General features: G+C 38.9%; 1 protein-coding gene across 1 annotated transcript in view; it reads right to left on the bottom strand.

Moving 5' to 3' along the window:
• Nucleotides 1–349: 349 nt before the first annotated feature.
• Nucleotides 350–17,069, bottom strand: part of LOC128659184 (oocyte zinc finger protein XlCOF6-like) — a 65,494-nt gene continuing 48,774 nt past the window's right edge. Inside the window, exons 2-3 of the mRNA XM_053712868.1 lie at nucleotides 10,083–10,198; nucleotides 350–3,507 (exon numbers count right to left, since the gene is read on the bottom strand). Coding sequence (XP_053568843.1) covers nucleotides 1,385–3,507; nucleotides 10,083–10,101 — 2,142 coding nt within the window. The 5' untranslated portion in view covers nucleotides 10,102–10,198 and the 3' untranslated portion in view covers nucleotides 350–1,384. The remainder of the gene's footprint in view (nucleotides 3,508–10,082; nucleotides 10,199–17,069) is intronic.

A 17,069-nucleotide genomic window follows, 5' to 3' on the forward strand; every position in this document is an offset into this window, starting at 1 on the left:
ACAATCACTTTTTATTTGCATGAAAAAACATTGTATATCATTATATAGTAAAAAGCAGCATTACATGATATATGCACACATGGTATAAATATACCTAACACTTGTGCTCTTGATACAAAGGGATTTATCAGACATATAATGTTCCCTTTATATATACAGTATGTGCTATTATCAGTTCTTGTGGCTTCTAACTAACATGAAAACATCTAACAGACATAATATCAAGTTACAGAACATGACACACATATTACATACCCAGTATACATGTAGGTTATAGTAGCCATTTAAATAAAACTGATTATGATCACATGACACACATATTACATACCCAGTATACATGTAGGTTATAGTAGCCATTTAGCACTTGTTTAGCAGAGTGACCGGAGGAGACTTACTGAGTCACAAATCATATGTAAAGCAACAAGTCCTCCAGCACTTCCAATAATAAAAGACCTTTATTAATATTTCAACATGGGTCAACAAATAACTGCAACGTTTTGGGCCTAGCTCAGCCCTTACTCATGCATCAGGAAGGGCTGAGCTAGGCTGGAAACATGCAGTTTTTTTCGTCTGTGAAGAAAACTAACACTTACATTTAGGGACATTTGGTGGACATTTATAAAATTAACCAGAGATCTGATCTCTTGTTTATTTTATAAGCGCTAATTGCTACCACAAGCTCACGGTAGAAAAAAAATCAGCCACTTGTAATGGCTGATTACTTATTGCGCACCCGCAAATGGGCAAATTTAATGGGCGCTTCACTTGTAATCTAGCCTATTGTGTCTCATTAAATAAAATCAGTTTACCCTCAGTAATTCCTCTGGTATATAACATGCACAATGCTAAGCATCTATTTCTTTGAGAAAAGGTTTATCCACATGATGTGCACATTAAATACATCTCCCAGATGTCAATCATTTGAGACTGATGTTCTTGTTTATATAATTCTCTAACACTCTATTCTGTAAATATAATTATTTCCTCCCCTATGTAAAACAAACGTACAACTCCTAACACTGGCGTATTAATAAACAACAGTGGGGTGCTTTGGTGTTGAATGGTTGTGTAGACTGGTCAGTATGAGGTCAGATTTTTATATTCCCGTGTGGTGTTTGGATTCTATCTTATTTATATGAGAGAAACTGAGGTGCACATATATAGAGACACAAAGGACAGCAGGAGAGCACTTCTAATATGGAGATTTTGTATCTGGGATTTAGAAACTATTATTTACAATATGATCTTTTTTTACTCTTCTATTTAGGGAGTTTGTCCTCTTTAGGATAATTTTTAAAAGGTTTCCACACAGTGCATATAAAGTTTATTTTATGTGTAAATATTTGTTGTTTTTGTGATACCTGACTGGCATGGGATACCATTTTCAACTTTCTAAACACGTGAAAGGTTTTTCTCCTGTGTGACTCATTTCATGATTTTTCAGATGACTCTTTAGTGTAAAACATTTCTCACACTCTGTACATGTGAAAGGTTTTTCTCCAGTGTGACTCCTTTCATGCTTTTTCAGATCACTCTTTACTGTAAAACCTTTTCCACACTCTGTACAAGTGAAAGGGTTTCCTCCTGTGTGACTCCTTTCATGAGTTTTCAGATTATCTATTCGTGTAAAACTTTTTCCGCAGTCCGTACATGTAAAAGGTTTTTTTCCTGTGTGAATCATTTCATGAGTTTTCAGATGATCTATTTGTGTAAACCTTTTTCCACACTCTGTACATGTGAAAGGTTTTTCTCCTGTATGAATCCTTTCATGAATTTTCAGATTACTCTTTACTGTAAATCCTTTTCCACACTCTGTACATGTGAAAGGTTTTTCTCCTGTGTGACTCCTTTCATGATTTTTCAGATTACTCTTTACTGTAAATCCTTTTCCACACTCAGTACATGTGAAAGGTTTTTCTCCTGTGTGAATCCTTTTATGACGTTTCAGATTACTTTTATGTGTAAATCCTTTTCCACACTCTGTACACGTGAAAGGCTTTCCCCCTGTGTGAATCCTTTCATGAGTTTCCAGATTACTCTTTAGTGTAAAAAAATGTCCACACTCTGTACATGTAAAAGGCTTTTCTCCTGTGTGACTCCTTTCATGAGCTTTCAGATTATCTATTTGTGTAAAACTTTTTCCACACTCTGTACATGTGAAAGGCTTTTCTCCTGTGTGAATCATTTCATGAGTTTTCAGATTATCTATTTGTGTAAACCTTTTTCCACACTCTGTACATGTGAAAGGCTTTTCTCCTGTGTGACTCCTTTCATGAATTTTCAGATTGCTCTTTACTGTAAATCCTTTTCCACACTCTGTACATGTGAAAGGTTTTTCCCCTGTGTGAATCCTTTCATGACATTTCAGATGACTTTTATGTGTAAATCCTTTTCCACACTCTGTACATGAGAAAGCCTTTGCTCCTGTGTGAATCCTTTCATGAGTTTTCAGATTACTCTTTAGTGTAAAACATTTTCCGCACTCTGTACATGTAAAAGGCTTTTCTCCTGTGTGAATCCTTTCATGAGTGTTTAGATCGCTCTTGTTTGTAAATACTTTTCCACACTCTGTACATGTGAAAGGTTTTTCTCCTGTGTGAATCCTTTTATGACATTTCAGATGACTCTTTAGTGTAAATCCTTTTCCACACTCTGTACATGTGAAAGGCTTTGCTCCTGTGTGAATCCTTTCATGAGTTTTCAGATTACTCTTTAGTGTAAAACATTTTCCACACTCTGTACATGTAAAGGGCTTTTCTCCTGTGTGAATCCTTTCATGAATATTTAGACTTCTTTTGTTTGTAAATCCTTGTCCACACTCTGTACATGTGAAAGGTTTTTCTCCTGTGTGACTCTTTAAATGAGTATTCAGAATTCTCTTTTCTGTAAAACATTTCCCACACTCATTACATGTGAAAGGTTTCTCCCCTGTGTGGGTCTTTTCATGAGATATGAGACTTCCCTTGGATGTGAAACATCTCCCACACTCATTACATGTGAAAGGGTTATCCCCTGTGTGGGTCTTTTTGTGATACATAAGGCCTCGTTTAGATGTGAAACATCTCCCACATTCTGTACACGTGTGAGGTTTCACAACTGTGTGAACTGTGTGGTGTTCAAGGAGATGCAAATTACATGTGAAGCTTTTCTCACATTCTGTACATTTGAATGGTTTCTTATTTGTATGAATCATTTGGCTAGACTTAAGATTTTTCCCTTCTTTAAAATGTTTTGAGTACTCCGTAAATGTGTGTGGTTTATCCTCTGGGATAATCATTTCACTAGATAAGGCATCAATGTTGTCCGCTTGTTTGATGACTAAATTACTCTCTGTACATAATAATGATTGCTGCCCAGTTCCTGCCAATTCTCCATCTCCTTTAAATATTTGCTGTGATTTCCCCCATGTTTGTGAATAGTCATTAGTGTTTAAGACGTTTGGAGTCTGTGGTATCAAACTGATGCTTCCTGTAGTGAAGGATGGATATGAATTATTCACGTGATTGTCTACATAAAAAGAAAAGGAATAAAGAAGAAAAAGAAAGTTTACTCTTTATAAAGGAATCCATCTTAATACAAGAATCATATTATTTATTTACACTTTATAAAATGGCTTCTGTTTTGTGTTCATTTTTAAATTGATTAACCTGTAAATCATAAATAAAAACAACAAAAGACAAATAACATAATTTATGTAAGAACTTACCTGATAAATTCATTTCTTTCATATTGGCAAGCTTCCATGAGCTAGTGACGTATGGGATATACAATCCTACCAGGAGGGGCAAAATTTCCCAAACCTCAAAATGCCTATAAATACACCCCTCACCACACCCACAATTCAGTTTAACAAATAGCCAAGTAGTGGGGTGATAAAATAAGGAGTAAAAAAGCATACAAAAAGAGGAACTGGAAATAAAATTGTGCTTTTTATACAAAAATTATAACCACCACAAAAAAGGGTGGGCCTCATGGACTCTTGCCAATATGAAAGAAATGAATTTATCATTTAAGTTCTTACATAAATTATGTTTTCTTTCATGTAATTGGCAAGAGTCCATGAGCTAGCGACGTATGAGATAGAAATACCCAAGATGTGGGAGACCACAGAAGAGTCACTAGAAAGGGAGGGATAAAATAAAAACAGCTACATCTGCTGAAAAAATTAAATCCACAAAAAAAATCAAGTCTTTCTTATAAATTTCACGTAAATTTCAAGAAAAAAAATTAAATCATAAGCAGAAGAATCAAACTGAAACAGCTGCCTGAAGAACTTTTCTACCAAAGACTGCTTCAGAAGAAGCAAATACATCAAAATGGTAAAATGTAGTAAATGTATGCAAAGAAGACCAAGTTTGCTGCTTTGCAAATCTGATCAACTGAAGCTTCATTCTTAAAAGCACAAGAAGTTGCGGCTGATCTAGTAGAATGAGCTGTAATTCTCTGAGGCGGAGACTGCCCCGCCTCTAAATAAGCCTTGTGAATCAAAAGCTTTAACCAAGATGCCAAAGAAATGGCAGCGGCTTTCTGACCTTTCCTAGGACCAGAAAACAAACAAACAAATAGACTAGAAGTCTTCCTGAAATCTTTAGTAGCATCAACATAATATTTCAAAGCTCTTACAACATCCAAAGAATGTAAAGAGTATACTTAGGATTAGGACACAAGGAAGGAACAACAATTTCCCTACTAATGTTGTTAGAATTCACAACCTTAGGAAGAAATTTAAACAAGGTCCGTAAAATAGCCTTATCCTGATGGAAAATCAGAAAAGGAGACTCACAAGAGAGAGCAGACAATTCAGAAACTCTTCTAGCTGAAGAGATAGCCAAAAGAAACAACACTTTCCAAGAAAATAGTTTAATATCCAAAGAATACATAGGCTCAAAAGGAGGAGCCTGCAAAGCCTTCAAAACCAAATTAAGACTCCAAGGAGGAGAGATTGATTTAATAACAGGCTTTATATGAACCAAAGCCTGAACAAAACAGTGAATATCAGGAAGTTTAGCAATCTTTCTGTGAAATAAAACAGAAATAGCAGAGATTTGTCCCTTCAAAGTACTTGCAGACAAACCTTTATCCATCCTGAAGAAACTGTAAAATTCTAGGAATTCTAAAAGAATGCCAAGAGAATTTATGAGAAAAACACCATAAAATATAGGTTTTCCAAACCCGATAATAAATCTTTCTTGAAACAGACTTACGAGCCTGTAGCATAGTATTAATTACTGAATCAGAGAAACCTCTATGACTAAGCACTTAGCGTTCAATTTCCATACCTTCAAATTTAGCGATATGAGATCCTGATGGAAAAACGGCCCTTGAGACAGAAGGTCTGGCCTTAAAGGAAGTGGCCAAGGTTGGCAACAGGACATCCGGACAAGATCTGCATAAGAAAACCTGTGAGGCCATGCTGGTGCTATCGGAAACACATGCAACTGTTCCAATATGATCTTGGAGATCACCCTTGGAAGAAGAACTAGAGGCAGAAAAATGTAAGCAGGTTGGTAAAACCAAGGAACTGCTAACTCATCCACCATCTCCGCATGAGGATCCCTGGACCTGGAAAGGTACCTGGGATGCTTCTTGTTTAGATGGGAAGCCATCAGATCTATTTTGGGGAGACCAAACATCTGTACAATCTGACAAAATACATCTGGATGGAGAGACCACTCCCCTGGATGTAAAGACTGACGACTGAGATCATCTTCCCAATTGTCTACACCTGGAATATGGATCGCACAAATTAGACAGGAGTTGGGTTCCGCCCAAGAAAGTATCCAAGATACTTCTTTCATCGCTAAAGGACTGTGAGTCCCCCCTTGATGATTGAAATATGCCACATTTGTGATATTGTCTGTCTGAAAATGAATGAATAATTCTCTCTTTAATAGTGGCCAAGCCTGAGTAGCTCTGAAAATAGCACGGAGTTCTAAAATATTGATTGGTAACCTAGTCTCTTGAGGATTCCAAACTCCTTGTGTTGTCAGAGACCCCCAGGCAGCTCCCCAACCTGTGAGACTTGTATCTGTTGAACTCACAGTCCAGGCAGGACGAACAAAAGAGGCCCCTTGAATAATCCGATGATGGATTAACCACCAAGACAGAGAGAGTTGAATGTTGGGATTTAAGTATATCAACTGTGATATCCGAGTATAATCCCTGCACCATTGATTCAGCATGCAATGCTGCAGAGGTCTCATATGAAAACAAGCAAAGGGGATCACATCCGATGCTGCAGTCATGAGACCTAAAACTTCCATGCACATAGCCACTGAAGGGAATGATCGAGACTGAAGGTTTCGACAGGCAGAAACCAATTTGATTCGTCTCAATTTCATTCGTCATGGACACTGAATCTATCTGGAAACCTAAAAAGGTGACCCTTGTCTGAGGAATCAACAAACTCTTTGGTAAATTGATCCTCCAACCATGTCTTTGAAGAAACAACACAAGTTGATTTGTGTGAGATTCTGCTAAATGAAAAGATTGAGCCAATACCAAGATATCGTCCAAATAAGGAAACACCGCAATACCCTGCTCTCTGATTAGAAAGGCCACGAGAACCTTCGAAAAGATTCTTGGAGCTGATGCAAAAGCCAAATGGAAGAGCAACAAACTGGTAATGCTTGTCTAGAAAAGAGAATCTCAGAAATCAATAGTGGTCTGGATGAATCGGAATATGAAGATACGCATCCTGTAAGTCTATTGAGGACATGTAATGACCTTGCTGAACAAAAGGCAGAATAGTCCTTATAGTCACCATCTTGAAAGTTGGGACTCTTACAAAATGATTAAAAAACTTCAGATCCAGAACTGGTCTGAAAGAATTTTCCTTCTTCGGGACAATGAATAGATTTGAATAAAAACCCAGACCCTGTTCCAGAATTGGAACTGCTACAATCACTCCTGAAAGCTCTAGATCTGAAACACATATCAGAAAAGCCTGAGCTTTCACAGAATTTGTTGGAACATGAGAGAGAAAAAATCTTCTCACAGGAGGTCTTATTCTGAAACCTATACGATACCCCTGGGAGACAGTATTCTGAATCCAATGATTCTGAATGGAACCTGCCCAAACGTCTTGAAATAATTTCAATCTGCCCCCTTACCAGCAGAACTGGATTGAGGGCCGCACCTTCATGCTTTAGTTTCTTGTAAGGCTTGGATTTATTCCAACTCGAGGAAGGCTTCCAATTGGAGCCAGAGTCTTTAGGGGAAGCAGAGGTTTTCTGTTCTCTATTCTGACGAAAGGAACAAAACCGATTAGAAGCTCTAGATTTGCCTTTAGACTTTTTATCTTGAGGCAAAAAAACTCCCTTCCCCCCCAGTAATAGTGGAAATAATTTAATCCAACTGGGAACCAAACAAATTATTACCCTGGTATGAAAGAGATAGTAACCTAGATGTAGATACATTTGTCAGCATTCCATGAGCTCTTCTAGCTAAAATAGCCAAAGACATAGATTTAGCATTAATCTTGATGATATCAAAAATAGCATCACAGATAAAATGATTAGCATGTTGAAGCAAACGAACACTGCTATGCCAATCAGAGTCTTTTTCCCGTTGTGCTAAGCTATCCAATCAAAAAGTTGATGCAGCCGCAACATCAGCCATAGAAATGGCAGGTCTGAGCATATAGCCCGAATGCAAATAAGCTTTCCTTAGATAAGATTCAATCTTCCTTTCTAAAGGATCCTTAAAAGAGGTACTATTTTCCATAGGAATAGTAGTACGTTTAGCAAGAGTAGAAATAGTCCAATCAACCTTAGGGACTTTTTCACAAAACTCTAAATTTAGCCACTGGCAAAGGATACAACTTTTTAAACCTTGAATAAGGAACAAAAGAAGTACCAGGCTTAGACCATTCCTTAGCAATCACATCAGAAATGGCATCAGGAACAGGAAAAACCTCAGGAGTATTCACAGGAGGTTTATAAACAGAATTTAAACATTTACTGGATTTATTATCAAGAGGACCAGACTCCTCAATATCCAAAGTTAATAACACTTTTTTTTAACAAAGAACGACTATACTCAATCTTAAAAAGATAAGATGATTTATCAGTGTCAATGTCTGAAGTAGGATCTTCTGAATCAGAGAGATCCTCACCAGAGGAGGATATATTAGTATGTTGCCGGTCATTACAAATTTCATCAATATTATGAGAAGTTTTAAAAGACCTTTTACGTTTATTTGAAGACGGTATAGCAGCCATAGCCTTCAGTATCTCATCAGCAATTTCATTTTTCATATCAACAGGTACATCATGTACTTTAGATGTTGAAGGAACAACAGATACTGTACTAGCACTAATAGAATTCTTTTCTGCATTCAAAAGCTTATCATGACAACTGTTACATACTACAGCTGGAGATATAATCTCCATTAGCTTACAACAGATACACTTAGCTTTGGTAGAACTGTGCTCAGGCAGCATGGTTCCTACAGCAGCTTCTGAGATGGGATCAGATTGAGACATCTTGTAAAATGTAGAAAAAGAAAAATAACATTAAAAAGAAATATCGTATTTCCACATATAGCAGTTTTTAGGAATGGGAAAAAATGCAAATGCTAAAATTGGCAAAAAAAGTAAATAGCATAGCCCTCTGAGCATAAAGAAGGCAAGGAGCATATAGGAAGTGAGGTAAAATAAAGCTAAATTTTTTGGCGCCAAGTATGACGCACAACACAAAAGGAAGTTGAGAAATGTTTTGGTGCCAACAAACATCTGGAAATGATGCAACTCGCGTCATAACACAATTTCGCGCCAAACAACCAAGCCAGACGCAGGAAATGACAAACTCGCGAGCCTAATTTGCCCGCAAGTTTTCCAAGTAAAAAAACAAGTAAAATTGAAAAAAAAAAGACTATACCAAAGATAAGACAGACTTCCTAAACATGATTCCCATAACGAAACTGTTGGACTGCAAAAGGAAATACAGATAAACCTGACTCATGGCAAATATAAGTAAAATACATATGTTTAAAACTTTATATAAATACATAAAGCACCAAACCATAGCTGAGAGTGTCTTAAAATAATGATACATACTTACCAAAAGACACCCATCTACATATAGGAGATGAATCCCTACGACCGATAACAGAGAACCCTTGAAAAGATTTCCAGTGAGGAAAACCATAAAATCAAACAGGCGATACTCCCTTCACATACCTCTGACAAACACTGTACTCTGAGAGGAATTGGGCTTCAATATGCTTATCAAAGAAGAAAAATGAAGCACAAACTTACTTCACCACCTCCATAGGAGGCAAAGTTTGTAAAACTGAACTGTGGGTGTGGTGAGTGTTGTATTTATAGGCATTTTGAGGTTTGGGAAACTTTGCCCCTCCTGGTAGGATTGTATATCCCATACGTCACTAGCTAATGGACTCTTGCCAATTACATGAAAGAAAATGTAAATATTTCTACATCATAATAAACTAAAACTCGGATTACTAATTAAAAAAAATTATAGGGCCCCATTAAACAATGTGCAGGTGGATAATGTTGTCAGCCAGGGAACAAGTATATCTGTATTCTGGGCAAGAGAGGAGGCATCCACCATCCTCATTTAACATTGTACAAGCGAATGCACATACAGCCCTGCCCGGCTCATGCTCAACCAGTAGAGTGAGAATATGATGTCTTAATCATCACAGACTAATAATTAGTGTGAGATGTTTTTAAGGCTAAGGAGCAGTGATCTTATGATACTTCTTAGCTTTTGGCTGTGGTTGTTTGATTTATATAATCAGCCAAAAACTTTATTACTTTTAATAATACTCATAATTAGGCACATAAATCGGTGGCGGTTCTGGGGTGGGGAACACTCACTGGGGGAGTTGTGGGTGTAACACACATTGGGAACAAGGTAGGCGTAAGTGTAGTTATGGGCGTTCCACTTGCTGGGTCAGGGCAGGGGAAGGTAGAGTTGCAGGTGATCTGAGAGCCGGTGTTGACACAAATGTACTTAAAAGATGCAGATATAAATATAATAGTTTATATTTGTTTAATCAGTGATCTATTCTATTTCCCAGTAATTAAAGTCAGCATAATATCTATTTTACTCACCTAACACATATGAGTTCATGCTGATAACAGGCTCCAAAGTCTGTGCTCAGGAAGAAGGTTCCCTTATTCACTCCAGTTACATCAATACCTGATATCTCTCAGTGCTCTGGCCCTGTCTGTAAAAAGTATATTAAATGGTTTAGACTGATAATAATAAATAATGGTTCTGATTAACTGTACGTATGGTATAATTAAAGGCACGCATAACAATTCATGTGATACAGATCAGCTGTTTAGGTTATTACATATGTGCTATTGATTCAGCACAAGCATTTAGTACAGTTAGCTCTGTGGGTGTTATAATTACATTGCATGTGATACAGATCAGCTGTTTAGGTTATTACATATGTGCTATTGATTCAGCACAAGCATTTAGTACAGTTAGCTCTGTGGGTGTTACAGTTGTACCTTAAATATTAATCTTCCCAGAACGTTACTCTATAAGCTCAGGAGTAGACAATTTATTTATGAGTGGAACATTCTACAACCTTACAAATATATTATAATCATTTCCCCCCATTATTTATATCAAAGAGCAGCACTTACACAAATGTTAAATAAGAGTTGTTTATATGTAATTTAAATCTAATACTACAGTATTGATATTGTACTTTCTACAGATCCTCACTGTCAGACATTTTGTATTTACTAAAAATAAAATGTGTAACAAAACCCACACACAAATAGTGATAATAATACAGAGCAATATGCAGCAATATAACCAAGAGTCTTTAATGGAGACAGAACCACAAATACAAATAGTCCATACGATGTTCCTCAGAAGGAAGAGAAAGAAACACATCATAGCATAATACTGTGTAATCTTCACTCCCCAGATGGAAGGCAGACCCAGAATACTCACATTAGTTAGAGCTTCAACAGCACAAGGTAATCAGCTCTATTGTGCAGACCCCAGGCAGACTGGATAGCCAGCCCCCGGACATGAAGGAACGTAGGGGGAGGGGGCTTTTGACCCCTGGGAGGAGTTGTCCCATATTTGGTGGAGTGGGTCCCAGGAGATATAAGGAGGTGTGGGACGGCCATCTCCAGAAAATAATTTTCATAGACAGCAAGAAGTTTTTTCCCTTGAGTCTGTCATATCTGCAGTGATGCTGAACCTGCCCTGCAGCTGGAGCTAGTAAGGTAATGGCTTATTCGTTCTACGTGTGAAAGCCCAAGCACATTAGGGGTTTACACCCCCTCCTTTAAATATATGGGAGCCTTATAATAAATCTATTTGGATTTAGTGGTCAGTGTATGCCGGGCACGGTTGTGTTATGCAGGGAAAATTGTAACTCTTATACATTGGAGAGAGTAGTAGTATGGTCTGGTTTTCCCCTCACAGGCATGGGGGTTAATGTAACTTCAGCCATTTGTATTGCCTTCCTGACAAAAGGGGTATTCTATACATCTTTCTCTTTTCCCTGCAACACTGTGTCAGTGTGAGAATTTAAATTCTCTTAAACTGTTTCCTGCGGCCGTTATAAGATTGTGCCAGATTAACATGTCTGTTATAGGAGACTAGTAGCGGATACCTCCTTTCTTTAGATGTGCGTGGGGGGATATCGTATTTTGTCTGGGTCCGTCTGTGGAACTGCAGCATCTGTCTTGGTGGCTCTGGAGGGACTTGAGTAGCTGACTGTGAGCGGTAAGGGGATTTTGGTTTGTACAGCTAAACTAGGTTGCTGTTTACTCCGGGTTCCCACGTGGTGAGGCAGTCCGTTTTCTTTGGCTTGAGATCTAGGCGTGATGATCGCAAGCATCTGCGCAATCAAACCTGGGGAGTGTTTTGTATGCACCGGCCTTATGCCTATATGTTGCTACAGGGACTTGTCAGATGAGGGGTCGGCAAAAGCTCCTACTTATTTCTGCAGTTCCGTTGTACACTTAGAGTATGCTTGAACTCCAATTCCCGGTACTACCTGTATTTAGTTTTGTTACAGGCACTTTGGGTGTCCCCTGCATTATCAGGTGTCGTAAGGACTCCTCGCTGTTATTGCAATGATTATTTTGTACCTATAGGGTTGATCCTGTACTTAGCATTGTGAGGGGATGTTTCTTTACACTGGGCTCCTACTGTTATAAAAATTCTGTGATATTTTACTGATTTTAAAATTAAGAAATGTGAAATGCACTTTAATAGATTTTCAAGTTTGATATCCTTACTACTCTAAGAGGGGATGCTATGTGAGATCCGGCGTTGGCGGGGTTAACTTTCCCGCTGCTGGTCTTTTTGGCGCAAGCTCTTTTCCAGATCGGCGCCGAGTCTAGGGCCTAATGTTTACAGAGTCCGTCAGGTGGTGGCATCAGATTGTTTTATCTTTGCTGCTGAATAAGGGAATATAGATGATCTTCCTTTTTAGGGGATCGCTAAACTATATGGAAGTTTCTTCTATTTTCAGAAGGGGTTGGTGTTTGGGTTAGGTTTGGGCACATAGGGGATATACATATTATGTATGTTTGTTGCTACTCATTCTCCTGCTGTGATGGTTTACACTCACTTTTATGCTTTTAATGATTTTGCGCTTAATTTCCTAGGATCCCTTTGTTTTGTCTGCCATCTAGTGGCAGTTAACTGTATTTTGTATCTAATTTTCTTTAAGGTACAGTCCAGTCTAAGTGAAATTTTCATGATTCAGATGGGGAATGTAATTTAAAACCACTTTCTAATTGACTTTTATCATTCTATTTGCTTGGTTCCCTTGGTAGTGTTTTTGGAAAGCTAAGCTTAACTAGGCTCAAACTGAATTCTGAACTGTTGGTAACCGCCTCTTAGCTCTAAACATTTTAAAAAAAAAATAATAATAATTTCACAGTGAGACAGTACTTGTTCATGTGTGTCATAGGGATAACATTGTGCTCACTCCAGTAGAGTTATTTAGGAGCCTGCAATGTTTGGCTAATCTGTCTCTCAAAGCAATGAGATAAGGGGGGCCGTCGGCAGAGGCTTAGTTACAAGATCATCACAGAGGTAACACATTTTAATATAACTGTGTTGGTTATGCAAACTTGGAACAAGTAATTAAGGGATTGTCTATCCTTTTTACAATAAAAATTCTATTGTAGTCTGTTCCTTTAAGTCTTTCTCATATTTTGTTGCCTATGGTGGATACATATTATATGCGTAGGTGTTGTCATACAAATATTTCTATAATTTATAGTATTTAGAATACATATTTAATGTATATGTGGTACATACAATTATTTCTTGTTGAACAATTATTTAAGGTTTTCCACTTTTATTCATTTGAAGGATTTTTATCATGATATGAAGGATATTCTGTCATCTCTACTGTAGTATGGGAGCGCAAATATTACAAAATGAGTCACAGCGCTGTCAGAATCTTTGGGCGGGCCCTCTACCGGTTTGATCTCTATAAATGTTGCCTAGTGTACTGCCTAGCTTTATAGCGCTGCAGGATCTGTTGCTGCTTTACATATACCTGATAATAATCATAATATATTGTATATATGTGTATGATCATTTTCTATCGCCCTCTTACGGAGAGAACTCAGATCTTGCATTGCACTGCTCAGATTTTAATGTTGTGCGATCACTAATGATTATTGTATGTACGGTCAATTTGGTATTCTCTCTGGTAAGGAGACTTCCTGGTCTGTGGCGGATCCTATTGGTAGGATTTTACGTACTTTTTATATTGAAGGGATGGTTTGCTCAATGTGTTTTTCCCCCTTTTTTTGATTGTTCCCAATGTTCCAATTTGCCTAATGGAGTTTATTACCTTGTTTCCATGTATTTACATTACCCTCATATCGGCAGAGGTAACGGGGTATTTCACCTGTGGTATCCACATCCATCCTTAAAGTTTTGGCATCTAGGCCAAGCGGTGTTAACATTGCTAGTAGAAGACATTAGACTCCCAGTGGGGTATAGAAGTGATAAGGTAATAAAATGTTAGTTTCCCATCGTTCTCTACAAGTATTGGTGATTTGGTTTATGGACAGATATAAGATAAAGAAGACGGTATATTTACACAAGGTGATGAAGTAATGAGACTGATTATACCTACAAGCTCAACCCGATTTTGTTAGGTTGTGGCTTTAATACATGAAATCAGCTGGTGCTTGTACGCAAATAAGCCCTAAAGAAGCAAAATCTCATACTTTTTGTAATGTATGGCTTTCTGTTTGCCTGGCCGGCAATATCCTTGCATGTTTACGCATCAGGATAATTTTATAGAATGGCTGAGGATTATGGGGTACCTAGCATTTGATAAGTCGGAAGGCCTGTCGTCTGTGATTATTTTCTTAGTATTACTATTGTGTCTGTTGGAATGGAGTGCAGGGCACGGGGGTCAAAGGTGGACTTGCAGAAGGAGATAAGGTCCTCCCGGGAGTCTGCTATGGTCACGCTCGAGACCTTGCAGTTTTGTTGGTGAAACTAAATTTCACGCCGCATTATACATGGTGGGAGACTTTTGTAGTCTTTGGCATTGGCCGCGGCTGAGGTGAAGCTGCCTCATCATTTTATTAGTCTTTAAAGGGTGCCAAGCGGTGACCTAGTTTGGCCATTTTTTATTTTTAACGGGTGTGCAATGATTCTGGTGCCCAGATTTCTTGGGAGGAGTGGGGACTGACCGGCTGGATGTGTAGGTGTTGGTGCGGTTTTTTTAGTGCGTGTCTCTGAATGTCCATCTAAATGTAAGGAGGTAGAATTGGTAATGGCTTAGTTTTCTTGAATTATTCCAGTGTTGGTGGCCATGTTTGTGTGGGCAGATTCGTTTGAGAAATGGGTCAGTGTTGTCCGCACTGACAGCAGGGGGGTTGTCAGCTGTTAACATATATTCTGCCCCCCACCCCTAATCCCACGGTCATTGAATTGTTGAGGGCATGTGGGTTGCAATGCCTGTGTTCAATACTTTGTTGGCAGCGAAATACATTTCTGGGGTACATAACTCACTGGCCAATGCCTTTTCGTGTTTTTCGATGGCATCGCTCCACGGAGTTCGCGCCGTGGGCAGAGTGGGGAAAGCATCCCCGGCGTGGACATGGTACCTTGGGATGGATGACCAGCACACTTTGGGAGGTCTTCCATAGCGCAGAAAATGTGGTCCGCCTATGCGAAAATTTGAGCGAGATGGAAATGGTTAATTTCAGTTAGGGGCATTAGTGATGGCGGCAATTCGCATGTTTTGGTTTTTTGTTTCAAGGGTGGAGGATGGGACACTTGCGGGTTGTCAGCCGTAATATATGGCCCCATGGTGGCGGCTGGGATTTGTGATGTGGTTGTCACGGGTTTGCAAGTGTCCATTTGCCTCAAGGAGTGGGGCAGCCACTGATGCTGCTGTATTGGGTTGGGTGGCAAAGGTTATTAAAGGTGTGGGTAGGTGAGGTCCTTCTAGTCTTCTTAGTTGGGGGTGTCAAAAATGTGGGTGTTTACTTTGTTTATGGTTGTTCCGGTTATATTGTTGTAGGTCTGGTACCTAGGTGGGTAGTGGGCCAATTTGTTTCATTTATTGGTCCTGGCGTGCTGCAGCCAGGTTTTGATAAGCATCATGCTATTGGAGGTTTTGGAGTATGGGGCCCCAGATTGGCTTGCGGGTTGCTTCTGGTGGTGGATTCCGCTGAACTGTTCTTGTCTCTGGGGTACTAGTGGTCCAGGCCGAGGAAATGATTTAGGTTTCTTGCCTCGGAGAATCCTGGTGAGTAAGATTAAGGAGGCTTGGAGAGGTTTTGTGTTTTTTTTCCAGGATTTATGTCGGATTGTCTGTCATGGTTCCGAGATTGGTTGGAGGGCGGCATGGCTCTTTTATACACTTAAAAGGTGGAAGAAGGTGAACAAGTTGGTTGGTAGGGTAAATGAGTGGTTGTGCATCAGTGATCTGGAGGATGCGGTTACTGGTGGATTTTATTTGCAGGTTGATGTACACCTTAATATTTTAGGTTTACGGCGGTTTCTCTTGGGGTTCCAAGAGATTTTGGTATCCTTGGCGTGAGGGGTGGCGGGCTGGTCTTCCTGTCAGTCAGTCCAGTCGTTGGCGGGTGCTAGTTCCCTCACGTTTGCAATTGGGCTATGGCCCTAAGTGAATGGTGTAACCTCCCTATGGGGTGGGAGAGCAGGTTAAGTAACTTCTTGGACACGGGGATCCTTGGAGCTTTGGGTTTTAAACAAATAACGGACAGATGAATTTATATACGGCCTGGTCAACAAGAAAAAGGGAGATTAATGAATTAAGTTTGGGAGCTAGCATCTTCAGAGTTAATGAAGTTTATATGGTTCAAAGAGTTATTTTTTTGGTGTTTTAAATTTGTTATTTAATAAACAGGCTGTGGCCAGTATTTTTACCAAGCAACAGGTGTCTGTGTATTCTTTAATTATTCAATGATTTAAGGTAATTTAAAGCTTGTTAAAAGGGGACGATAATCGACGACTCGTGGGGTCAACAGACACAGACAAATGCTTAAAGCAAATGTACAATTTGTTAAAAACAAAAGACAAACCTCTTGTAGATCACTAAGGGTAACAGGTACAAACATACACAGATACTATGTGTGTGATAGTCTGTTGTTACAGACCGCATGAAACCTCTTGTAGATCACTAAGGGTAACAGGTACAGACATACACAGATACTATGTGTGTGATAGTCCGTTGTTACAGACCGCATGAAACCTCTTGTAGATCACTAAGGGTAACCGGTACAAACATACACAGATACTATGCGTGTGATAGTCCGTTGTTACAGACCGCATGAAGCTACACACTGTATCTGTAGTCTTTCTGTACCGGATAGGTACCCCTCCTTGTGACCAATTTGTACAATGCTTAAAAGACTCCACATTTTGTATTTGTCATGTGATCTACCCCCAGTCCTTTAACTTCTCTTGGTCAATAGTTAGTTGTCTTAAAATCACACTGCGGGGGGGGGGGGGGGGCAGGCACTAAAATGTTAGTTTTTATTGTTATCTAGGACAGAGATAATAAAAGGAAGCCTTTGTGTTTACATAGATTGATAAGATAATGAGAT

The sequence above is a fragment of the Bombina bombina genome, chromosome 5, assembly GCF_027579735.1.
Source record: "Bombina bombina isolate aBomBom1 chromosome 5, aBomBom1.pri, whole genome shotgun sequence".
In the NCBI taxonomy this organism is placed as follows: Eukaryota; Metazoa; Chordata; class Amphibia; order Anura; family Bombinatoridae; genus Bombina; species Bombina bombina.